The sequence below is a fragment of the Erithacus rubecula genome (genome assembly GCF_903797595.1).
Source record: "Erithacus rubecula genome assembly, chromosome: 9".
In the NCBI taxonomy this organism is placed as follows: Eukaryota; Metazoa; Chordata; class Aves; order Passeriformes; family Muscicapidae; genus Erithacus; species Erithacus rubecula.
In genome coordinates this window covers 23,249,699-23,276,529 of record NC_136660.1, presented here as the reverse complement: position 1 = coordinate 23,276,529, position 26,831 = coordinate 23,249,699, and the positions used below count along the sequence as shown (strand labels likewise).

The 26,831-nt window shown below is 42.5% G+C and overlaps 1 protein-coding gene across 8 annotated transcripts in view; it reads right to left on the bottom strand.

The window, feature by feature from the left end:
• Positions 1-26,831, bottom strand: part of NEURL1 (neuralized E3 ubiquitin protein ligase 1) — a 141,647-nt gene that overhangs the window by 50,028 nt on the left and 64,788 nt on the right. For 7 of the 8 annotated variants that reach the window (XM_079312070.1, XM_079312074.1, XM_079312073.1 and 4 more), the window contains exons 2-3: positions 11,158-11,399; positions 6,463-6,784 (exon numbers count right to left, since the gene is read on the bottom strand). In XM_079312070.1, the coding sequence (XP_079168196.1) occupies positions 6,463-6,784; positions 11,158-11,399 (564 nt within the window). Of the gene's footprint in view, positions 1-6,462; positions 6,785-11,157; positions 11,400-18,093; positions 18,146-26,831 lie in introns of those variants that run through there. The other variant, XM_079312077.1, reaches the window with a different exon arrangement.

The following is a 26,831-nucleotide window of genomic DNA, read 5'->3' as shown; positions in this document are numbered from 1 at the left end:
CCAGCAACATTTGCCTCCTTAGAGCAACAGCCCAATCAATCATCACAGCAGATATTTAATGTGAATAAACCTTTTTTTAACATAGGGGCCTATCTTTGCAGTGCCAGCATCTGAACTACAACATACACATAACATAAACACCACTTACAATTGTCAGAGTTTTCATATTTTCTTGAGTTTGTATGGGCAAAGTGGCCCATCTTGCCTGTGCTAGGAGCAATATTTCAGCTTACCAGAACTAAAGAAACTTTATAGCACAGAATGTATTTTTCCACTGGTTGTCTTGTCCTGTAGCAGCCTCCATTTTTCTCAGTCGGAGCAGTAAAAGCCAGACTAATCCCTTTCAAATTTATTCCTACCCAGCAGGCTCTCCTGATGCTGATGTGGACATCCTGTGGATATAAAGAGCCCTACAGCACATAATGTGTCAGATTTTGTCCTTTCTGTGGCAATGCCTTCCCCTCCAAGAGGTCCTGCTAAGGCAAAGATGCTTCAGGTGAAACAACAGGTTATCTGACCTGAGGAAACACCAGTGACCTGAAGAGCCTGAGTGCAACTTTGCAATTGAACACCTCATGCAGAGGTGTGCTGCAGTGCAGATCCCTCAGACACCAGTTTCCCTTGGGATCAGCCTGCAGTGTCCCATGGGTGTTTGCCCTCTGCTGCTCAGCCCAAATTCCCGGGCAGATCGCGAGGGCAGGCGGGCGCTGCCATCCCAGCTCATGGGCACAGCTCTCACTGCTGCAGACACACAGAGGAGGGAAAACACTGCATTCACACAGCCAGCAGGAGCTCTGGCTTGCCTGGAAGTGCTGTGTCCAGCAGCCCCATCATCACAGCCCAGACAGGCAGGGCTGGAGCACAGACAAACCCTCAAGCACAAGGAGCTGCCTGGGTCCCTGGGTTAACTTTTGGGTGCCTATTGCATCTGGAAAAACACTTCCCTCCAGAGGTGCTAAGGCAAAGCAGGAATTAATTAAAATGGCAAGAGATGAGTTATTTATTAAACTGTTTTCACATTTTCAGCTGTGTTAGAGAGCTTCCTGCAGCTGCCATAGAGACAACAGCTACAGACAATAAAACTTTATGAGCAATTTGAATTCTCTCTCCCCTTAGGAGATGGGGGAAAACAAAGACAACTGACTGTTTGCAGGTCTTGTGTTTCGTGCCTTCATTAAGCAGGACTCCGTTTAAGCACTTATTATTCTTCTCCATCAGATAGTCACAGACTTCCACAAAAAGGATTAATTGTTTATAGCTTCCACTTTCAACAATACCCTATAAAAATACACTGCAGTCATATCTGATTATTCAGTTTTGTTGAGTGCAAAGCACTCCAGGCACATCAGTCTGCTTATTAGCACGTGTCAGAATAGCAACAAAATGGATTCCCGTGGGCAATGGAAAATAAGCCTTGCACTCGGAAAATAAAATAGTAATAACCACACAGTAAAACTGCAGATGCAGGCAATAAATTAGATTTATCATCAGTCTTATACTATTAACACCTGAAATTTTCCCATAAATCTACCTCATTTGAGGCTTATTTAATGTTTCTTCCAAAAGTGGCCAGGAGCTAGAGATTCAAAGTACGTAAGAACTGACAGGCATGAAGAAAGAAAAGCATTTCTTTCTTCCCCTACAAAATGTGCAACTTCCTTGTCAAAGAGACACCAGCTTGAGGCATAAGATGAGCACATTTCCATCCAGGATCAGTTCACATTTTGACTTAGATATTTGTAAGCATAAAGCAATAAGAATCTAGGAGAAGGATCTGGTGAAAGAAGAGATTTCTCAAATATCTAATACAATATATAAGACTTCCATTTAATTCTCCTAAAATCTGTACATATATTTATGACTGAAATATATATATTTATACTATATATGTTAAACTAATATGCACATTCAATACACATGCATTTAAAATTTTCCAATCTTGCAAGGTCTTACTAGTCTTTCACATATTTTACATTTACAAGATGTGGTGAGACTTAGCTTTTAACAGGTGCCTCTCAGTGTGCCAATCTAAATAAAATTATCCTTGATTTCAAAGCCTGTGCTGCTAAAAGACCAAGAATACTCTGAAATACTGCATGAATGAAAGTACTGATGGATGGGAGAGGAGTGTGAACTGAGTAATAAACAGGGAAGGGATACAATGCTGATCATGCCAGCAAAGAATGGGACCAAGGAAAATGAGCACACTATACCCCACATTACCCACTGGAAATACAGGATGAGTAGAGAGGTATGCTGGAATCATAATTGTTTTGCAACCCTATTTTTCTTTACTTTTAGAGCACCTGCATTGTGCTCTAAAGAAAAGACACAAGGTGGTAGGACTAGATGATCTTCATAGGGCCTTTCCCCTCTTAACCACTCTGCAATGCTGTGCTGCAGTGGCACTGCCAAAGAAACACTGATTTTGAAAAAGAGGAAAAAAAAAAAAATAAAAAGTGATTTTCAAAAAGGCACCATATAAAAGAGGCAAGCCTGTAATTCCCCACCAAAGGAAAATAAAAATTCTGAGAACACTCATCGTGCTGTACTGCACATGTGACTGAGGGAAGTTGCCAACCTTGCTATCCTGCAGTGAGTCCATGGAAAATGCACATGCCAGGCTCAAACCCAGTGCTTGAAAGAAGCAGGTCAGTATGAGACACCACCACTTGGTTCCCATGAGCTGCCATCCTTCCTCCATGGCTATGAAAACTCCAGAATTTAAACAGCTGGGCCTTTCCTTTTCCTTTTTTGATGCTTTATTATAGCAGCAAGGCAGCAGATTGCCTATATTCCATTTTTCTCGGACTCTTTTTAAAAGTGTGAATGAGCATGTGTGTATGTTGAAGTGATAACATAAGGACAAGCCACATTTTTAGTAAATATTACTTTAAATTACCCTGGAATGTAAAAGTGCACTTGTGTAAAACTAGCTGCCCAAAAAGGAAAGCAGAGCTGTAAACCATCCTGCCTGCAAATTGAGCATGTCAGCAGGAGAGTCACTGTATAAGGGCATGTTTACAGGTCATGTAAGCCTGCACCTACACTGAAACCCATGCCCTAAAACACAGAACATGCATGCACTCCATTGCCACAGACTCCTCTATGAAAGTCCTTGCATTGTGGCAGAAAACCAGCTGAGACCCTGTGGTCAGAGGAGACCAGATACCTGGGTGAATTTAAGCCTTTTCATCTCTATAATGTGGGTAGAGGAGAGCAAGGAGCAGCCTCTCACCTGTGGCTGTCAGCACTGTGAACCTCATTGCTGAAGGCATCTCAAGGTGGATTAAAACCAGTCCCTGCTTTTGAATCACTCCAGCAGTGACAGGCAAACCATGGGCCCAGCTCAGCTCCAACTCCCCTTGGCTGTGGTGCAGTGGATCATTCAAGCCTTTTTCACCTGGCTCATTTGAAAATCCAGCTGGCAAAGAAGCTGCTTAAAGGGCTCTGCCTTTGAACATACAGCAGGACAGTCAGACCCAGGAACATCTGTGACAGCCACATACACCTGTGCAGGGACAGCAGTACTGACACATGGGTAATTGCCAGTAAGGCTGATGCTGTGGGTAAAGCCATAAGCAGAAGGAAATGAAAAATTAAGGTACAAACCAGCTGGTTTTTAGTGATGCCAGAATGTTGTGCAATGCCTGTGATGCAGATAGTGAGAGAGGCAGGACAGAGCTGGGGAACAAGACTGATGGCAGGTGGCACCTTTTGCTCTGGCAAGTCATTTAACTCTCACAGTTGGGTCTCCCTTCACTCTAGTCTGTCTTTATTAGACAGACTGTAAGACAGGAACAGTCACTAGCCTTAGTCATTACCCTGTTTTACTGAGTTCCTTATTTGGGCTGGAAGTGATTTGCCAGTGCAATGCAAATAAGCAAAATAAAAATGCACAGTTTTGGATGTCATCACTTCTGGGAAGATAAATGCACACTGTCCATTTCCCTGCAGAACTGGAATCTTGCAGTGGCACAAGTCATTGCTGCAGGTCTTTCCTTTGGCAAGTCTCATTTTGGAAGTAAAGTTACATTACTGGGAGTGGGAAGGGAGTAATTCTGCAGTAAAGAGAAAGACACCAGAAATGGTAAAGTTTTTGGTCAGATTCTTACACACAAAAGCAAATGGAGACTATGCAGGGGTGCAGTTTGACCCTGTAATCCTGCAAGTATTGAGAAAATAGTGAGACTTAAGAACAAGGAACATGTTTGGGGTTGGGGGGCAATAAATCACTGAACTGGAATCTGAAATGCTAGGCTCTTCTGTTCAGCTCCAGCATCCCCAGCCTCCATCAGATGCCCTACATGCCATACCAGGCTGAATTCAACCATATGTTTGTAGCAAAGCTATGAAATTCATTTGTCAAGTCCTGCGAGTTTTTGGCAAGTTTTCCTGTGCTATATGTGTGGTCTGCTTCACTAGAGCAGGCATGCAGAGCATAGTAATGGGAATGTCTGTAGGGTCCAGGGGCAGCAACAGATTTCCCTTCTCTGACTTTTAATGCTGTTTAATAATGAATGGAGATGGAGAGGACTCGAGTGGAAGCTGTTTCAGCACAGTTTCAGGCTTAAAGCCTGCTGAAGGCTGCTGGAACAAGCTATAAACACATATCTGAGCTCCAAGCCAACTGTGTAAACTCAGAAGCTGCTTGCTTCATTCAGGGACTTCATACCCACCAAAGAGTCAGAAGCCTCTTGGACTAGAGGTAAGTCAGTGGCTGGCAGAAGTCACATTTTTCTTTTTGAAAGCAGATGGGGAAGATGCTAGGACAATGCAGGAGCAGATGCTGGATAGGAAATGATTTCTCGGGTGTTTTGAAAGGAAACAAATAATCCAGAGTTATGGACCCTCATTAATCAGGCAGAGTAGTCCTGAGGAGCCAAATCTCACAGGAACAGTCGTAGGACTTGGAGTCATTCGTAAGCTCTTCCTAACTAAACCCTTGGCATGACATTTGCCCAAATTCTCCATCCCAATTCAAATATCACTACCTTGGCCTATGAACAGTTGCCTAGTGGCTCTGATTCAAGCTGATTCACACAAAGAGATAAATCTTTCTGCACCTAAAAAAAGAAAAGGCTGCTGAGAAATTCTTCAATTCCTCTGCCTTGTGCAATCTCAGGCCAGGACTTTTTGCAACAAAGTCAGCCTCATTTCTTCATCTCCTGAACATACATCCCTCTTCCCTGCTGTGCTGATTGCTATGGGTAGTCCTGCCACCATATTTTTTAATACAGCACAGAATGCAGAAAGGAGGCAGAACTGTCAGAAACGAGTTTAATTGAAGTTTTTGATACACAGCATGAAGCTGTCACTTTAACAGAGATTAAAAGGCTGCGTGGCAGGAAAAAGCCAGGATCTCTCTCAGCCTCAGATCATCTCATCTTCAGAAGGAATTTCAGCTCTTGAAGGTACCATCGAACCTTTTCCATGGTGAAAAGAAGACCCATGAAACTACTGTTACATGGAGAGGTGCTGCAATCTTCCTGCCAGTGACACTATAAAGCCAGCTCTAAGGCTGTGTGCTGACACTCCTGGTCCCCCAAAAACCTTACTGCCCTTCAGTCCTCAGAGATTATTTCAGTTCTTCTACATGTATAAACTCAAATAGCCCAAACCTTGACAGCCTGCACATCTGGGACTGAGCCCTCATGAATGCCAAACTATCTTTGTTTCACCTGAGGATGGCAGAAGACACAGGCACTCAGCACTCCTCATCCTCCAACCCCAACAGTATATTCAGGAAGGATTTAACCATAGCACATAAAATGCACTTCCCCACTTTGGCACAGGAAAAGCAAAAGCTGATATAAAAATTAAGTCCTCCAGGCTATTCTCTGATAGAGCTACAGCTCTGAGCAGAAATCCACTTACTTAGAGATCAGCTGTTACCCTGTACTTGTCCCAGCACAGAGAAGGGAAAGGATGGCCCTTTGTCAGGGATGGCTTAGCATCACCCCTGTGCTTGGACTCAGGTACTCACCTGTGGGAAATGGATTTGTAGAGAGCTCTTAGGGATTGACAGAAGGCTCACACAGTATGCATCTGTATGCAAACTTAGAGACAAGAAATGGTGACTTAGAAATGCCATGGAATAGGACAGATATTGCTGAGAGAGAAAGGGAGCTAGAAAAAAGTTTCAAAGGATGGTTTTGTAAATAAGACTAGACACTTTGGAGAAATAGAATTATGAAAAATGCATTGTAATAGAGCCCGCAAGGGGTGATTTAGATGATTGGCTTTAAGGCATTTTACAGCATGATGTGACAAAAGCTGATAGGCCAAGAAATGCTTGTAGTGTATTGTAATTAGGAAACACTTGGCTTCTGATGGTGATGGTGTGAATTACAACATCTCTATTGTCTCACCCTTCGTATGAGACAGAAAATGGAATAAAAGTTCTTTGAAATGCCTCTGAGTTGCCCCTGTGGGCCAGGAAGGGCAGAGCCCAGCACTCACCCAGGAGCTGCACCCCGCGGGTGAGCCCGTAGACGTCGATCAGCGCCCAGAGCGGCTCGGCCGTCCGCACGCCGCTGAAGAACAGCATGGCAGCACAGTCATTCACCCGGTAGAACACCCGCCCCTTCTTGTCCACCCAGAAGGCAATGATGTTCCCCTCGTTGGCAAACTCTTCTGGCAGAGCCTTGGCCCAAAACCCGCTCTGGGAAACCAAGTCAGGGCAGGCGTACTTTGGCAGAGTGTCAGGGTTGATCCTCGATGGGTCCTTGGAAGTAAAGCCGAGTCGAAGAGCCCCGCTCCAGCAGCACTGCTTTTTAGTGATCTGCAAAGACAGCAGCAGCAATGACAGCACTGGGCACCTGAACAGCAGCAAACACTGCAGGCTTCATGCAGCAAACACTGGTGGCCAGCCCCACCAGATTTACAAAATGTTTTACCCACCAAACACTGCTGTAGCTCTTTCAGCTGCACACAGCAATGCTGCTGCACACTTAGGATACAATGCCCATATTTAAAAGCAAATAAATCAAATTAAATCTATGTGGATAGGTGAAATTTAATTACAGCTGCATGATGATTCATTTCTATTTCTAGGGTAATTCCTTTTGGCTTAAGAATAACCCTCTCACAAAATGTGCCAAAAATGGACACAAGACCTTTTATCTCAGCAGAGCTCTTACCCCATGGTGCTCAAATGATGGGGTCTGAGAAAAAAGCTCCAGAATCACAGGGTTTTCTGGGTTTCCCAGGCTAATAAAAGACACTCTTTCCCTTTTTTAACTTGTCATATTGGATGACATATTGAAATCACAGCCTTGCAGCAGAGAACTTGTGTGTGGGAAACCACAATACAGAGTATTTGACTTTGTTAAACAGAAAATTTTGAAGCAACAATAGATGTTATCTTATGACTGGGAAAACCTACTTATTTAGCTGTGAATGGTGTTTTGTGAAATATGTTGTGTATAACTACACCCTACCCTGTCAGAATGGAATTAGTCAGTGTGTCTGGGGTCAGGAACATCTGCTATGGGTTTTGGAATGGTTCATGTGTCATACCCATCCTTCTGCACCTGACAGACAGCAGAACAAAGGATCACAGATACCTCCAGAGTCATCAGCTTCTACTCACAAGAACTGAGCCCTGGCCAGCAGGGGATCTGTGGGGAGCAGGCAGCAGGTCCTAAATATATGCAGCACATTGAAAACACAACCCAGTTACAAGGTCTCTTTTTTTTCCCATGGAAGCAAAGAGTCTTCCAGAGTTAGTATGGTCCTCAGATGATGTCCTTGGTGAAGTTTTTCCTCTCATTTTATTGTGAGTATAAGCCTGCAAGGAATTGTTCCTCTCAAAGAGATTCAGCCTGTCAGCATCCAGACTATGACATGAAAGACCTGAGGATGCTGGATCCAACCTTGATGTGGGGCCAAGACAGCTCCTGCATGCCAGTTGATACACAATCACTGTACCTGTTCACACCTTGAACCTGCAGCAAACACAAGAGCACTTGAGATAGTCCTCTTCCATCAATGCCTTGGCCTCAAGCAATTCCACAGCTGGCCACAGGACAAGAGCAGAAACACGGATAGGTATCACTCACCAGGTGTCACACAAAACCTTTTGCCTTTCTGTAATTTCATGATCTGCCAAAGCACTAATTACTCAAATGAATGTCAATGACAGAGACTAAACTGTCTGGGACTGCAGGACTTTGTTCTCAAAAGCCTGGCAGCAGCCCCACATGTCCCAGCTTGGAAGCACAGAATTTTCACCAAGGAATTGTACAAGATATTTTCTTTGGACTTCTGAATTCCCTGCTAATCAAATTTGTAAACACAGTATTTTTCTTTTACATATTCCTCTCAAGGCAAATTTGGAACATGTGCCTTGGGGTCACAATAATCTTACAACAAAGACATTGTTCAAAGCTTAGAGATTTCTGTTTTATAATTAAAGTATCAGAGAAAAAAACTCAGAGGTCAGAAAAAAGTTATCAACAGACAATTTTTCAGTTAAGGGAGTGCTGTTCTTTATCCCTACTCAGTCCATCCAGGTACCTAAACTGTTTACATGAAACACTTGAGCACTGACCCCAGTCCCAGGAACCATGGGAAGTTCCTGCCTGCAGGATGGACTGGGATGACACTAAAAAGGACTGAAGCAGATTTGTTCTTTTACATACCTGGCCAGGTTGGGATGGATGTTCCCAGAAGAAGTGGGGTTAACAGGGCATACACATGACAAAACAGGGAAACATAATACACACACTCCAAGAAGAAGCCTGGGTTATTTTTTGCAGCAAATTTACTGCAAGCCCTAAAAGCTTTCAGGTCTAAGATAAATATGGCCTCATTGTCATTTGTACAATTCAGTCTCTTGCCAATACTTCACAGCAATCACAGGCAGCATGAAGTAAATATTCATATGGTAATTGAGGCTGCACATGTTCCATGTATTAATCAGCACCTATAAACAGTTCTCAATACAGTCTGACCACAGGCAAACTAATACCCAAATTAAAATCAAGTATAAGGCCTGCCAAGAATTAGACACAGCTGGACAAAGGGTACACAGTTTTGCTAAAAAAGGCAACAGTTAATGATGGACCAAATTCTCTTTTCAGCAGCCACTGCTAGCAGAAAATCTTGGGAGGTCCACTGGGTACCAGAAGGGGAGGAAAATACAGAATCAACATCCAAACTGCTAAACCTTTGCTGCTTTCACAGATTCAGGCTCCTGATCTTTAGTGCCTTATGCCATCTTTGAGAACTATATTTCCTAGCAATGCCCCAAATTACATGGAATAAACCATACTGGAGCATTTGTCTCTGAGGCTGCTTGACAGCCATATTCCCATATTCCCAGAGCTACAAAATAATGTCAGAATAAAGCCTGAGATATAATAGTTAATAAGCAGAATGGAATCTCCATACTGCTTTCCTCAATTTTCCAGAGGGAGTTTAGACTTTATAGGACCTGAATGACTGGGTCCATGGCTGATAAGAAGGTCTAAGATGCTGTTTTCCATATGCTCAAACAATAGCAAGGCAGTTACAGGATGGACTTAGCATTCAAAAGCAAGGATGTTTTCACATTTCATCCCTCCCTAGAGCACAAGTTCTGCTAAAGCCTGTTGATTACTCGCATGAGACCTTCCCTTTGGAGTCAGCAGGAGCTCTGCTCATAAATCTCTTGTGCAGATTTGCATGCATATCCTTCACATACGTTATGTAAGCTAAAATCCCCAAAAACACAGAGATAAACAAGTGTGAATTTTCAGAGATAGCTACCTTGTTTCAGAATGAGGAAGAAATAACCCAGAACCTTTGCCTAAACCACTAAACCCACTCAAATCTTTGATGGTGTCTTCAAAAGTGAAATGCTGCTTTCATCTCCTCCCAGATTATTTGTCGCAGCTGCTTGTCCAAACTGCTGGGCAACATGGGGAAAATCTTATTAGGCAATGTGAGAGATCCCTGCTGAGCTTCCAGCCTGGATAGATGCAATAAGAGCTCTACAGGAAGCACAACAAACCTGTAGTTTGTGACTGTAGGGAATTTTCTATCTCTGGGCCTGAGCCTGAAATCCCTGAAATCTCCATAAATTTACAGGAGGTATGTCCCTCTTTCCTTGCTCCTTTGCTGGCTGTGAGAGAAAAGGCAGGGAAAGCTGATATCCTGCTGTAAGACCCAGCACTCCAGGACCTCTAGAAATGGGCAGCAGCAGCAAGACTATTCAAACTGGGTATCTATATGCTGACAAACCTTCTGGAAAACTCCTTGTGCACAAATGAAGGATTTGCAGTTAGGTCATTCACGTGTGCCATGTACTAAAGGGGCCAAAGAAGATGACCGATTTTGTGCCAATAAAGGCATGAAATCAGCTATGAACAGAAAAATGCAGCCCCACTAGAGGGCACAAGGATTGGAAAACATCTGTGGATGAAGTTTCAAGGGTCAAAAGCTCCCTAAGGTGCTGATAATCTGAAAAGTAGTTCAGTTCCTAAGGACATGGAAGAGTTTCTTCAGCTCCTGGTGTTCATGGAGGCACGTTGTCTTAGAAGAGCTGTATTTCCCATGTCAGCTGCAGCATGGCATGGTACCAGGGGTACCTGCTCCATCCTCCAGGCTACCACAGACACAAAGCAAGTGAAATCAGCCTATGTCAGCAAGAAAAGTGTGATTCCTGCAATGTTCTCTCCTCTAATCTTAATGCTATCAGGTGACTGATCCAACAAAGCAGTCAGCAGACTGCCAGAAAGGTCCTTTTCTTGGACAGCAACTGTGACTGCACTGAGTGCTCCTTTCATCTTTTCCTCCAAACTCTTTTGTTTTTCTTGCCAAGCATGTGAGCAAGAACCTTCACTATTAGGTCATTTTTGACCTCTTACCTCCTGGCTTTCCAAGCAATTTCAACTTAATCTGTTGTACTTGTCCAACATCAATGTAAGTATTTCTGGAAGGTGGATTTCCCATTTGTTCTCAGTTTCTACAGCAGTCTGTACCTGTGGCTCCAAGAACTACAGTGGCAAAAACAGAAGTACCAGTGAAGATTGCAGATCGTTAAGGCCAAGTCTAACTACTGTGCTTTTCAAGGAAAAGCTAAGGATCTGCTGCAAGCACCAAAGCCCATTACACCCCAACATCCACTCCCAGCAGCTCCAGTGGCAAAAAGGGAAGGTATAATTTACTCACCTTAAGCCTGATTTGTTCATAAATAACAATGGGCCTGTTGCTGAAGGTAATGGCATTGCAGAAGCTGGCCTGGCGCTTCACCACCTTCTGTGTTGTGTCCATGATGATCTGGGATCCCTTTGTGTGAGGATGGAAAAGCAGAGGGCTGATGGACAGGGTTCCACATTGTGGGATGGGGATACAGTGCTTCTGCTTGTGGTGGCATCGGTGGGAGGAGGTTGAGAACGACCCACCAATGGAATCTGAAAGCAGAATGGGGGGAAAAAGGGTTTCAAGTCTACTGTGAGTAATAAGGAAATTTTCAATTACCAAAAACCCAAACCAAACCAAAACAAAAAGGCACAGATGTACTTCAGACAAAAAAATGTACAGATAAAACTAGAAAAATTAGCCAAATCCTTAAACTATAAATCACTGAGGGATTTTAGAGCATCTTTAGCAATAAAAGACTGCGAGGAGACTCCTGCTTGGACAATCTGACAGTACAGAGCAGGACACTGAAACTGCACCTCAGAACTGAAATCACAGACCACTCTGAGGCCACTGAGCAGGAGAAAATGGGAGAAAATTGGTTATAAAACTGGAGCAAAGCACTTGTGAAGTTGCTGTATCAACGCTGTTGCACCTAGGGAACAGTCTTCCACTTCCAGAGGATTTCTACACAACTTGACCATTTCTCCACACCTCCACAACAGCAAATCCATTGATCTTTGCCTCTATGTGACTCTGGGTGCCCTATCCACCTGTGCCATGTGCAGCTCAAGCACACACATTGCTGATTTATACTCAAGCACGACTCAGCAGTGACTCACCTGGATCTCTCCAACTCCCATCCAGTCTCCTCTCTCCTCCACTGATAACCTCAGATGAGACCCCACATGCCATGAAGGCATTGACCAGCACACCATGATTACAGTGAGGAAAGGTAAGAGGGAGAAAGGATGTGAAGGATGGAAGAAATTACATCTTTCCCCACTCACCCCTCTACAGAAAGACTTGAGGCAGGATCAGCACAGCAGCTTTGTTCCTGAATGAATGGACAGGCACGTTTCCATTCAACATGGAGCAGTTCCAGCTCAAAACAACCACTCTACTGAACACAAGTCATCTGCTTCCTTTTCCTTGTGTGCACATACACACTACATCATGCACATATGTTTGGGAGGAAATACTCCTAAATTTGGAAACATAGTACCAATAGAATACAGGACTATTCTGTGACAGACTGAAGGATGCAACAAAAGCAAATATGACCTTAAGAATGTGCCAGTTTGTGCTGTAGAGAAGCATGACTAAACAGTACTCTTCAAACACACAAACTATAGATACTAATTATCTATATTATTCATACAAATAAACTGCTCACTGCTCTGTCTTTTTATAGCTACTATAAAATAATGCTTACACCTCTAATATAACTCTTGGTTTTGCAATAAAAAGTCCAGATGCTCTTCTTTCCAGCCTTTTGGGTAGTCTTAGCTTGTAGCTACACAAAGTTGTAACAACACATCCTCAGGTTGAGTGTGCTTAACTATCAGCAGAACTTGAAATGCTGGCCTCTGATGATAACATTATAATTCAAATTCAGCAGCTGTCACTCTGACCTTCTCATCTCCTTATTGGGTTTTTTCCCTCCCATTTCCTGCAACAGTGTTGTTCCTTCAGAACAGAGCAGGGAGGTTATACAGCAGGGCTGCTACCTTTAAACACTTTCATTAATGCTTTATGGGAAAGATGAATCAACTGGGATTTTTTTGGTGCTAAAAGTGATGTGGAATATGTCAAATTACTTTTCCTGTTCCTCCCCCATGGAGGAGGAGAAATAAGGTGCAGAGTACAGAGAAAAAGTAGAGGTTAACCAGAGCAGGCAAGTCACAGAGGGAAACCTTTGGGAGGAACAGACTGAACGAAAGGGGAGCTTGGCAGGGGAAGGTCAGGGTGCAGAAACTCACATGAGCCTGACCTTTTATCTTTGGAAAGGTCACTGCTGAAAACCTGTTAAATTAGAGACTGTCTCATGCCCCAAAGAACAGGAGGTTGAATCCCTTCCAGCATCACCAGATTTCTGCACACTAGGTGTGTTCTCTACTATCACCTCTTTGAAACTGCTATCTTGTGACAAAAGTCACCAGAGAGTGATCATGCCTGTCTGGAAACAGCCCCTGTGTGGAAGGGCTGCAAACCCAGAGGTGCACTGTGGAACCCTGTACAGCTTCCATGCTGGGGGGCACCAGAACAGCAGCTGCTCATTCCTTAGGTTTGACTTCATTTCTCCATTCATGCCTGGTTATAGATGCTGTTTGAACTGTTTCACCCAGCACTGGGTTGGAACCCTGAACACAACCTCCCCAAAATACTGTAAGCCCTGCAAAGAGCATAGCAAAAGTGGTAAAACTTGCTCCCCTGAGGCAGAAGGCCATGGAATGGATCTTCTGGAACCTTTCAGTGAGCCCAGGTGAAGGAGATGCTCACATGAACCCCACCATAACACAGGTGAACTGCTCTGCCTTCAGTGTCCTACTCCTACATGAATCCTTTTTGGAGCTGTTTGGTAGAGCAGAGTATTTCCCCAAAGGTGGCACACTCCTCCTTCCCTGAGCATTAGATGTCCCTGGTCTCCTGGATCTCAACATCTTGGATACAACACTCTACACACAAGGCTACACTGGGAGTTCTCAGCTTAGAAAAATGCAGCTCAAAGCCTGTTAGGGATTTTCACCAGAAGTGTTCATGCTCTGCAAACATTAGGCATAATCTTATAGGCTTGGGATTTCTTAAATGCTGCAAGAAATGTCTGGATTTATTTTTTTTAATAGATTTTTACCAGTTGAAAATATCTCTATAGGCACCTATGAGAATACTGTAAAAAAACATTTCAGATTGAAAACTGACTGCAAGGTATTCAAGATAAATTTCTTACATCATGGCAAATAAGTATCATTTGGAATTGAAAGAAACAGAAAACAAGACGTTAAAACAGAGCCCAAAGAGTGACATGCAGTAGCAAATGTAGATGACATATCCTTTTCTGCCTGGGGAGAAGGAGAGGTCTGGGGTGGGGACAGAGGTCCCTGTGCTGCAGGAAAGTGAAACGAGCATGCAGGGCAAACACCACAGTGTGAATGGAGAAGAGTGTTTCACAATTATTACCTTATCAAAAGAGGCTTTTGATAAGACAGTTCTTTATCTGGCAGGTGGCCTTACTGGATAAGGACTTATAGGAAAGGATTTTGAGAAGAAAGAAAAGGAAACCATGAGTGGGTGTGGGGACACCCACACAGAGCAGCAGAAAAGCTGCCCCTGAAGGAGCATCCACACAGCCTTTCCAAAGGTGGTAGTTAGGAGCAGCACAGGGAGAAATAAATCAACTGAAGATGAATGCTTGCAATCCTTATCATTCCTTGAGCTGAACCCATATTTTTGAAAACTATCAGTGAAATACAGCATAACTAGTTACACTGACCCTTTATATTTGTTAATAAAAAGCTCAGAAGGAGAAAACATATTGAAATTGTTGTGCTAGGCTTTGCAAAAGGATTCTTAAAAGCACAATTTGAAATACAGTTTACTAAAAATAAACATTAGCTTAACACCAATGAAAACTTGAAAGGGGTTGCAAACCTTGTTTTCTCACATGCAGCCTGACCCAGGACATGTGCACAGAAGAAAGAGAACCATAAATCAATGCAAATCTTCACTGCCTTTAAAAACATGTTTGCTGTTCATGAGGGAGTAAGTAATAATGTGTCTTCAGTCTATATCCAGCTCTCCCTGGGCCTGAAGGATGACAGTGACTCTGTCAGATTGCTGTCACCACAGTAAAGTACTCATTTTGCATGGCAAGATGACCAAGAAGCCAAAGCAAAGTTTTGATCCCCCACAGGAACAGACTATAGCTTTACAAGTATTGGGGTATTCAATGATAGAAATGCAAAGGGTTAATTCTGGAGAGGTAAATTCAAATTAAGGAGCATTTTGGGTTAAACTGTAGTGAATTAAGGAAATATCTACAAGGTGGACCCCAGCCAGCTGGTCAGATCTAGCATTCCCATGCAAGACTCCAAGAGAAGTCAAAGCGAAAACATAATTTATTTTAATCTGTGCTATTTTAGAGGTGACAAGATGTATCAAGTGAGTAGGTTCATGCATAGTGTAAGATTTTCCATTTAAATTGCAAACTACAAGACAAGAGGCAGGTGCAGACAAACCACATGCATATAAAAGGAGATAATACCAGTCTTCTTTTTTTTTTTTTTAACTTGAAATGCAAAGTTGTCTAAGTTGTCTTTATAGTAAGAGATATGAAAGACAACAAGGGTAGCTTTACAGCATGTGTGAGAAGCCTCTCCCCACCCAGTATAAAATTTGGGCAACAGAACCTGGAGTTATTTTCAGGATGATCTGCAACAGATCCATCTTTCCAACCTGACTGACAAGTGGTGGGAAGGGAGTGGTTAATTTGTGTGGAGCCCTCAAAGAAAAGAAGCCGACTTTTCATTTCATAGAGAAAAGTTATATTAGTGGAAAAGATGTAAAAAGTGACAGTATGTACAAAGGGCAGGAAAACAGGTGCAACAGGTGAAATTTGTAATAAATACAAGCACAGCAAGACTTTGTCAAGGGTAGAAGACATAATTTCAAAGTTTCAGAACAGAAAGGAAAGGAGAAGGGCTGTGTCTTAAAGATGGGATAGCTGCAAGTGGGATCTGCAAGACTCATGATACTGGTGTGTTTGAGGGCATTTAGGAGGATGAGCTAAGAGACACACTGGCATTTCCTCTGCTCAGCTGGGATGTGCATTTGCTCTCTCAGAGACATGTCCTGTCCAACAGGACATAGAGACAGCAACCTCTGCAGGAATGCCAGGCACTGACCTGGGAGTGGAGCTTTTTTAGCAACACAGCTCAACACCTCAGCTTAGGAGTCCCTGGTCAGAACCTGGATGAGAGGCTTTACAAAAGCTTGCCTGAAGACAATGCTGAGGCTCTGAATATCAGTGAGTCAAGAGTGTGGCAACTTTTACTTGTAAAGCTTGAAAAAAGTAGATAAAAGAGCTGAGGAGTAACAGGAGAAAAAGAGCTCTGCTCCAGCTATAATAAGCCTGAGTGGCTTGTTACATTTTATTTTTTTTAAAGGCAAAATACTCGGAGCAAAAGATTAGGTTGGTCAAAGTAGATTTAAGTAGTTCAGATGAGAAGTGAATCTGTTAATTTGCTACAGGAAGGATAAGGCTAGACTAATGTTTGCTGTTAAAATTACACAGAGAGATGAGAAGATGTCTCTGTGCAGAGCCTAGAGAAGACTCTGCCAGATGAGGGAAGGAAGGTGAGGAAGATCCTCAAAATGCAGGAGAGGCAGGAGGAGAGGACAGCAGGGCAGGACAGCTGGGGAGGCAAACCCTCACACACACCATCTCCAGGAGAAGCAATCCAGCTGATGGCTCTGAAACATTTTTAAAATGCCAAGGCTGATCAGGCCCTTTACTGAATAACAGAAAAAGAAAACTATGAATATAGTTCTATATGCACATAAGGCTGTTGGGAAGAAATCTCTTCCCCTTATAAATGAATTTTTAAATTTCATATCTTTGGTTATGTTGCTGTGTAAGCATTAACCATGTCCTAGTCCCTAATCAGGAACTGTTTACTCTACTCTGTCAATCATTCCCAAAAATTCAGGTACTCTTGTGACACACCACAGAGACCTCTGGCCACTTCACTCCCCATGGATGCAGCCCACCCTGTGCAGGTCCCTCCTTGCCCTCTCCCTATGCAAATCCCCCTGAGTCCTTATGGACCATAAGCCCACTAAGCACATAAGAACAGCAGAGCATAAGTAAGCAGCCATATGCTCCTGTCTGCCAGGTAAGGACAGAGAGGGTGAGCAGCCCCCCTGGAAATTGCTGGGCAGGAGAAATTGCCTTGGAAGCTGCAGACAAATCCATGGAAAGGGGACTGACATCCCTGCATCAGCAGCAGCCACTCTTCCCTACAGCAGCTTCCAGCAGCTTCTCTGATCCACAGGCAGGAACAACTTGCATGTGCAATAATTATGTTTTTGACAGCAGGGAGGCACTTCTGACCTTATTCTATTTGCATCTTGGTGATACTGCATCTTTATTATTCTTACTATGGCTTACTAGCTTATTATTGTAGATGGATGTCAGTAGGAAATGAGAAGATCAAAGAAAAAAATCGTGCTCTGGAAGCATCTAAGATTTCTTTCTTGATTTAGAACATTTTTGCTTTGCTGTGATCAGGTAGGTTCTGTCAGCAATCTAATGAGAAATGTAATAATGTATTTATGTCTTCTAACAAAAGAAAGCAAATTAAGTCTAGTTAGGTTTATGGTCTAAGGATGTTTCAAAAATTCTGTTCATCCTTCTGCAAATGTGCGGTTTAGTAATCTTCTCCTTTCCTAATATCTGATGCTTCAAGAGGAATAGAAACAGCTTGCCCAGGGTGATGGCAGATGTGTCTGTGCTGCAGATGGTGGGACATAACGAAGAAATAACCCCAGAACTTTCCATGCTCTGTCCTGTTGATAATCCTTATCTTTTCAAAGATAAGCTGATATACTATTGGCCATAAGAGTACATAGAATTTATAAGTTATGTTTGCTTTTCTGACTCACTGCATTAACAAAGCTGCTGCTTGCCATTGCTCCTTTCCCAGAAACTGCTCAGTTGGGATAAGCCATTTACTTCTCCCACCTACTGGAACCCCAGTTACTCATTTCCTTAGTATAGATCAGATCTATGCACAGAACATGTTACACTTTCTTTAACATCACAGAATTCTTCCTAATTCATAATCATACAAACCAAGCCCAGGTACTCATTGCAGACATTCAGCTTAGAGCTATGCTGCTGAGATTAGGGCCAGCAGCCCTTCATCTCTCTCCACACAGGTGCCAGGGTACAGTCCAAACACAAACCTTGCACCCACTTTGAACCAGAGCCTCACAGTCACAGGTTGGGTGTTCCCACCATGGTGCTGCCTGTGCTGCTCTTCTCCCCTTCCCCTCCTGCAAATCCAGGCACAGCCGTGAGGAACAGCAAAGCTGCTGCTCCAGAGGCAGCCCTGTTTCACTGCACAGCCACAGTCAGCAGAGCAGCCACTCTCAGAGTTCATGACAGTTCATACTGAAAAAAAAAAAAAAAAGTAGTGACATAAAAGCAGAGCCCAAGTGCAAATATTTTATAGCAGTGTAGTATTTCCATGCACTACAAATCAATGTAAAAGATGTTTTCTTCAAGGGGCCTCATATAGGCTGTGTTTTTAAAATGCATTCCCTCCGCTAAATATAAATCAGTAAGAGGTTTTGTTCTTCCAAAAGATTAGCTAGCCTCAGTATTTTGGGATCTAATTCTGGAATACTTGTTGAGGTGCCAGCATTCTCTTCCAATTTAAATACAGTTTAATGGAAAGTCTATCCTGGGCACATTTTCCATCTACAGTGTAATAGCTTGACAGTCTGAATACTGAGAGTTCACCAGAAACAGAGGTAACCTGTAAGGTTAAAACTTCATTTGTCAGGATGAGAAAGGATGTGGGAGCAATGGAGAGCAGGAGAAAGCAAATATAAGAGCAGTAGAGATGAGCAAACAGATCTGTAAAACCAAAATCCAAGAGATGGTAGAAATGGTGTGGCCTACTGACAAAGCCATGCAAAGAAAATTAGAGAAGCTGTGGTTCTGAACTCAACCACTTGAATTGCTTTGAGTTGTAGTTGTGTAAAATCAAATGAGTGTAAAATCAAAGATGTGCCCCTAGACCCAAGATGCTGAATTAAGCCCTCATCAGGTTACTCCCACTGCATATTTACAATATAATAGGATGCTTTTCTTTGCATGAGTGGAAAGAGACAGGGTGTTTTATGGAGCATATCTGAATTATGCTTCTTATCTGGATGATCAGCTGGAGGATGCTTCCATATCCTGAGTGTCTTGTTTAGCACTGCTCCCTAATCAGAGACCCCCTCTAATCAAGAAAAACATGCACTGGGATGAATGTTAGAGCAGTGGAAGAGCATCTCTGCTCACCCAGCTGGAGAGTTCAGATTGTGTTCAATACCACATATAATGAAGTTTTATGCAGTAATGCCATTTCTAAAGACTCTCAGAGGACAGTTTTTCTTCTATCATACATGACAATTACACTAGGAGTGTGCCTTTTTTCTAATATAAAACATCCACTCAGAGTCACTTCAACTGTGAAGGTGTGTCATTTTGTTTGTAGTCTTATTTAAAAACAGTGTTCAAACCATTCTTGTTTCACACTCTTCCTTCTGAAAGTCCCTGCTGTTTTCCCTTTCAGGATGTCTTGAGAGCATGATTGCCAGGAGCAGCTCCTTACCCCAACCACATTTAAACTTGTGAGGTACAGTGATCTTTTGCCAAAATTATCTGGTGGTGACGTGCCAATGTCCCCAACCTCAGGTCACTGCTCTTTCCTTCCTGCAGACTGGTAGCTATGGAAATACTGCCACCCAATATGTCTTTTCTATGTCTTTTTTTTTTCCTATTTTAATTTCTTTCTGACCAATTGAAAATTCCTTTTTTCAGCACCAGAAAATTGCACTGCTCTCTTTGCTGTTAGTTGGAACAGTCTCCAAACTATTTCCATCTGCATCACTTATCCAAATGTCAAAGATTTCCATTCAATACAAAGTCCAAAAGCAGTTCTAAAGGGGACTTCTTCAAATATATATATATATCTACTCAGGGTCACCTGGCTGCTGTTTATTGCTGGGGGGCCTTGTAGGGTTTATTTTCTTGTGAAATGGAATATGAAAGTGCTTACAAAGGAAAAATTACCTGAAACTCTAGTCTTGCTCCACACTGACTAGACCCAAAAGACATTGATTCCACTGGCTTTATTTCCTGTTTGGCAGCAAATAGCAGATCCTAAAAATAAGGGGTTATTTGAGCTAGCAACTTATCAAGCAGGTCAAAATTTACTATTACTTTTACTATTTGGCCACATTAAACATCTTCTTAAATATTTCAGGATTATAGGAGCAACATCTTTTTTTAATTCTTCCTTTCCACTCTCTCTTTCTCTGTGCATTTCTCCTTGAGGAAAACTCCCATAACATACAACCTTCTTCTCTGCTTTCTTTGCCATCCCTTCCTCCTTCCTCCTCCTCTTCCCTTGTCACAAGTATTAGTTTCTCAGCCACTTCTCTCTTTCAAGTATTCCCCTTTCTTTACTGACCTCACTTTATCCAGCACATTTCCCTCTTGCTTAGGTTTACTCCTTTCTTTTTTCTTTTTTTTTTCAATCACTTGAACTATCCTGGTTTATTCTCCTCATGCTTCATACCTTCTAATTAAAAAAAAACAAAAAAACCAAAAAAAAAACCAAAAAAACCCACCAAAACCCAAAAAACTCCCTATCTCCTAAAGCACAACAGGCCCTTGTGATTAACCAAGGCTAAGCTATAAAGAGATGGATTTATTTTGGCAGACCACTAGTTAATCTGTAACATATTCCTGCAAAGCACCTTGCACTGGGTACTAAATGAGGCAAAAGTTTGTCATCAAAATAGCATTTTTTAGGTACATTGCTGGGAGGAAAGCACAGAGCTCCATGCCTGACTCCCACCATCAGCCTCTTAAACTCCCTGCACACCTGGCAGAGCCAGCACAAGGGCCCAGATGAAAAGCTCCCAACTCAGGGCAGGGCTGGTGCTCTGCTCTCAGCAACTTCAATGCACAAATAGAAATTATAAACAAGAACTTTTGCCCAGATAATGGTAGACCCCAGTAGCATTAGAAGTGTTAACCGCTACACCATTAAAATATTACTTTTTCCAGGCAAATAATATAAGTACTGCTGAGGCAAAACCAGGAGAAAGGGCAGCATTTCTCCCTTTACGCAAGAATTTGGCCCTCTATGCACACATTCCTTCATTAATCTGCACTTTCTGTACCACAGTCACAAGTGGAATCTAAATTACTGACTTTCCCACTCTCATCTGGCTCTGCAGCACATCGCTTGCACCAGTTTCAACACCCTTTACCAGTAAATAACTCTGTTCCTTTAGCAGACCAGAACTTGAACTTGGACCACTGAATTAAAACATGAAACTTCACCAGCAAGTCAGACCATAAAGTTACAGTTTATTTTAACAAAAATAAACAGCATTTCTGGTGCTTATTCAAAGAATGAGTGTGAATACCATTCCACCATCCTTCCTAGCAATTCCCATGCCAGACCCATGCAGTTATCACTTCACATTTTGCTACAAACAGTTGCATCAGGCCCTACAGGAACTTGCTTTTCTTAGCATTTGCTGCCATAGGTCAGCCAGTAGAAGACCAAGGCTGTTGAATCCTTATTGAATGAGGACAAGACCACATAGACCTGTTTTATTTCTTTAAAAGTTATTCTACCTGCTAGCCACCACCTCATGTTGACTCTCACAAAAAAGAAAGAAATGGGTCCTGCTTAGAACTGTTTACTAGCTACATATAAGAAAAGGAAGAGGAAAAAGAGGAACATAACTTTGTAAGCAAGCATATGTTTTATCTGATTTTCTGTTTTTTAATGAATCTGTCAGGACCCATGCTGTTCCATACTCATGGCCAGTGCTTTTCCTTGCCCCAGAGGACTTCAGGAGGTGACTGCTCCTGTCACCACAACAGCACACGGAAGTTAGTTCTAGTCAAATCTGATTTGCATAGGCAAAAATACACTTCAAACTAGAAGTCCAAGCCCTTCCATTACAAGCCCTCACAGAACCCCTCAAACTCATGATTATTTTCTAATTACTTGGGTAACAGAGCCAACCTCTCAAGTTGTTTTGTAGAGGACGTACCCCAGTGTTTCCTGTGAGAATACAAGAAGGAAGTTCTGCCAGCCCTGGCTCTGAAATTTAACATCAGTGTGTACAAAAAAGAAAAAAACTTCCCAATAATTCAGTTTTCATTAATTTTATATTGCTGCAGCTTTACTTGCATGACCTTTCCTGACACAGATGACCAGTTACCATCTGCTGAAGATGAGTAATATACAGCAGGTGACATAGGAGGAACATTATAAAGATGAAAAGTTGACTGCATTTCTAAATAGCTGAAGGAAGAGAGATGAGCTAGAAAAGCAAGCCAGCTTGGAATGGGAACAACACAGTTTTACAATTCATACAGAGGGGCATTTTTGCATATTGATGTATTGATAAGAGTGCAAAGAGGAGGAAATTTGATGCCACACGTCAGAGCATTGTTCCTGATGAAACCACATTCATAGTGTGACTGCCTTGAAGATCACATGTGAACTGGAAACAAGCCTAAAGGGCACAGGGGACCTTATTCTCTTGGTGGAAAGGCACATACACTATTTCAGAAAAGCAAGGAGCAATTAAGTGTGGAGACCAACTCATCCATCCATTTTCCTTGTTTTTTTGAAGCTCAAAAAGTAACATAACATCCTTTAGAAAATGTTCAGATGAGGGGCATTTCTTCTGCTAAGAAAGATCAGTGGAGCTTTAATTTTTTTAGGGGCTTGTGGGTTTTTTGGGGGGTTTTTTGAGTATGCAAATGCTCCTGTTTTTCTAAGCCACAGCACTGAATTATAATGTACTAAGGACCACACTGCATCCCTGACAGATGTGCCTTCCTGACAGCACAGAGAGATGCAGCTGTTGGAGTCTGCAAATCCAGACCCCTGGGCCATGAAGCATTTCCCTGATTAGTTTTCTGCACCCAAAAAGCAGATCTCAATTCAGAACCTACTGCTGTAAATAGAGAACACAGAGGAAAACCACAAAGTATCTGTTATCAAACTGAAGTTGCACAAATCCCAAATCACTATCAATCTGTTTGGTTTTTTCCAGGGGGTACACTTCAAAATCTCTGGAATACTGAGGCTATTAAGGGTAATTTGCCCATATTCACACTTTATTACAGCTGCTCACACAGTTCTACACACCCCACTCTTCACTAACTGAGTCAGCAGTACCAGCCATGTGTGTATCACAAAATTGCTGCTTCTGCCACACCACTAAAGGCAAAAAATTCTAAAATCTGTCAAGGGTTAAAGCATGGATTTTCCAAAACACAGTATTAAGAGAAGATGGAAAGTGTGAATTGCCATGTATATATATACCAAATAAATCAAAAAATATTCCAGTTAACAAATGCCAAAGAACTTCTGAATCTCCAAGCAGCTGCTTGTACACTGGTCAGTGTGAAGCTGCAATCAGCTCAGGATGAGCTGCCCCCAAGGAACAGCTTTGCTATATGAGGGTTCAGAGCAGAAGAGTCTCTGTGGGATAACACATCAGTGGGTAAAGAGAGGTCAGGGAGCCACTTTGCAACTAACAGGATAGAAACATCTCCCAGCAAACAGCCAAGGTTACAGGATCTCTGATGAAGAGCATTGTGAGCTGCAGTCAGCTTTCAGAAACATGGTGAATGACCTTAGCACTCTTTCAAATCTATCTGTAGTACATTTGTAGGATATTTATCTGAATTTTATCCTTTCTACCATTGGTACAGATAGCCTGGATGTTTTATCCTTTGTTTGATATATGCCATTGCACACCTGTGTAGGAAGAATGCAGGAACTGAAATCACTGCGTCTCCATTTTCAGGAATTAATTTCTAACATAATGCAATGTTCTTTGCAGCATCCCAATGAGCACTGCCCACTTTCCTACCTAAGCATGACTGCTAGGAGCCATGCATAGAATAGCATAGACCAAAGAGAGTAAGATCAATTTACAGTCAGCAACCACCCAAAATCCAAGTGTTGAGATACTGAGACACAATATCAAGATATTGAAAAGCCCACCCTTGCTCAAGCAGTAGTGCCTTGGGCTGTTCAGAAAGGAGACAGGTTTGCCCAGGAACCTTGTCCCAGCCACGTTTCTTGATCAAGGTCTCTTTGGCCAATTTTGCAAAGCCACTGATGTGCAAAGAGATTAGAAGAAGAACAGCAACTCCTGCCATGCTGTAGCTCCCGTTCCATGTATGAGACCAACACCTGTCAGAGCCCAGCCCAACCCAGCCCTGGGATGGTGCTGGCAGAGTGGCTAAATAAGTAATAAAGGGATGGGAACGACTAAAGAGCTAGAAACTGAAAGCTTTAATTGAAGGAGAAATAAAAAGAGCTACACACAGTACAACGTAAATCATAAACCAAAACACCTGCTCACAGCTAGCTCTAAGAAATAAAGACCTTGCTCCCTAGATGTCCAATGTTTGCAGGTCTGTGCAACTCCCAGTCATTCCCATAAATCTTTTTTCTCCTTTATTTCTTGCCATAGCTTGACTGGATGTCATCTATCTTAGTTTCTCATTGTCCAAGGTCCAGTGCTGTTACCTGCTGCGTGCCTGGTTCACAGCCCATCCCTTCCCAAGTCCCATCAAGACTCCCAAACTTGCATTTCTTCTAAGGACATAGCTTCACTCAGAATCATAAACCAAGAAAGCAACACAAATTATAGTCTCTGGCCCTTCAGAGATGAAAAAGCAGAGGGTAGCATTGAACTAGTTTAAGATAACGAGAAAATTAATTGAGCAATTCTCCTTCTGCAAGTTGCAAGAAATTCATATCATCAATGATGCCATTATAATAGCAATTAGATCCTTAAAGCTCCATTTTACATTTGGTAATCTGATTCTATTTGGTGTGCAAAGACAGAAGGCATTTTGATCTGGGATACTTCAGTACATTATAGGCACCCATATATTTCCAACTTTCAGAAAGACTTTTTTAAAAAACTTTTTCTTTTTTATCTCAGTCTCTTTATAAGCTGTATTTTTTAACCTTTGAAAAATACCAATTCTCAACAACCCTTATGTCTTCAGTCAGTCTTCAAACAACCCTAGAGAAAACTAAGGTTTTATTTAAAGTATTTTTAGTTGAGTCAGTGAATATTAGGGATAGGCAGATCAGAGATGAAGCTGTGGCTTTCAAAACTCCCAACTCTTCTCCTCCCAAAAGCTAAAAAAAATGAAATGCTTCTATCTTTCTCCTGACCAAAAGCCTGGTCTGATGAACATAATTAAATCCAGGATTTATTTAATTCCAAAAAATATCCCAAACACTCTTGCCACCAAGCTGCCATTTGTCCAGTTTCTATCATTTAGGTTTTCCACCCAAGGAAAAGATGAAACCATGGAGAAATTTTCTTTAAGCAAAAGATGTTTACCGGAAATATTCTTTACTTTACATCAGGAACCAACCCAGAGCAGGGATTGCATTTACACCAGAGCTCTGACAAATGCCTGTTGAGTTGCAGCACTTAAACCACTTGCATTTTAAACAGCAGTTTGTCAAGTGATCCTAATTATTTGGGAGGTCTCTGCTCCTAGAAATGTAAACATTTCATACCAATCACATTTTTTTTTCCATGAGGTGCTTCCAGCAGAGACTGAAATTAAAATGGCTTCTTTGTGTGCCATGATATGGTTTATGACTCAAATACCCCTCTACTTGCAAACAGGGGGTAGCATTGCCCTGGGGCTCTGCAGAGCCCCTTCCCATCCCTGCTTTGTAGGCAGAAACCTCCCTGCCCAGGTGGAGAGCTCTCCCAGGATCAAACCCATCCACTCTTCTCAAGGCTGTGCAGCTTCCTGCTGGCTGATAGCACAGGTCTGGGACTTGCAGTAGCCTGAAGATCACTTGAACTTCATAAAGCAAGCTAAGGGCTCAGTTGTTAGGGAGCACTGCAGGGAACAGGCTCTTGCAGGAGTCCGAGTCAAAAAACCCACAACCAATTCCCAGAACTGCCAAGGAGCAGCTCAAACACAGGCACACGTTTCCTTCAAACTCCCTCCTGGTTCAACTAGCACTGCCTGGGCTCTGTTTAAGCCAGGCCACAAGCCTCAGAGTTTCTTGAAAAACACAATTTCAGTCCCACCCCAGTATCTCACAGCAGGTCCTGCTTTTACTGACAAATCTACTGGCCAAAAACTTCCAGTGTTTCATCCACACGGCGCCACATGGCTGCACAGCAGGGCCTATCACAGAGAAAATCTGGCAGTGTCAGCCAGAAAAAGTAACCCAAAGACTTTACCAGAAGTGAGACTAAACCAGCATTTTCAGAGTCACACTGAGCCATCTGCAAGTTGCTTGTGGGAACTTTCTTGTTAGAGTAGTCAAAGATGGGATCAGCCTTTGCCATTTAGGCAAAAAAAATATTTATAGAGAAGTCACATCCATCCTCCTTGGGACAAGTGTTGGGTCCTTTTCTGTTTTCCAGACCTCATCAAAGTCTCCTGTGAGCAAGTTGCTGAGCTCTGGGAGCTGACCCAGCATGTCTGGGAAGGTCACCTGGCATGGACCTGCCTCACACAGACTGTGCAGAGCCACCCTGGGAGGTACAGTGGGATGGAGCAGTCAGACCATGGGCACCATGTTACTCGACCCCTCCATGTTCCCTCTCTGCATTAGGATGTGTTTACTGGTACAGGCAGAAAAGGATGGAGATTGAACCACAAAAAGGAGATGATTTTTATAGCAAGGGGTCTTGGTCTCACACAAAGGTTTCTCATGAAAAAAGTTATGTTAACTTGATGGAGAGGGCAAGAACTTCAGATTTCGGCTGATGCTGGCTGTTAGGGGAGAGGCAATTGGGAGCACACTGTATCATGTTCTTTAATGTATACAGCTTTTATTATATGACCATTTTACTATTTCCCTTCTTTAAAACAAAAGTGCTAT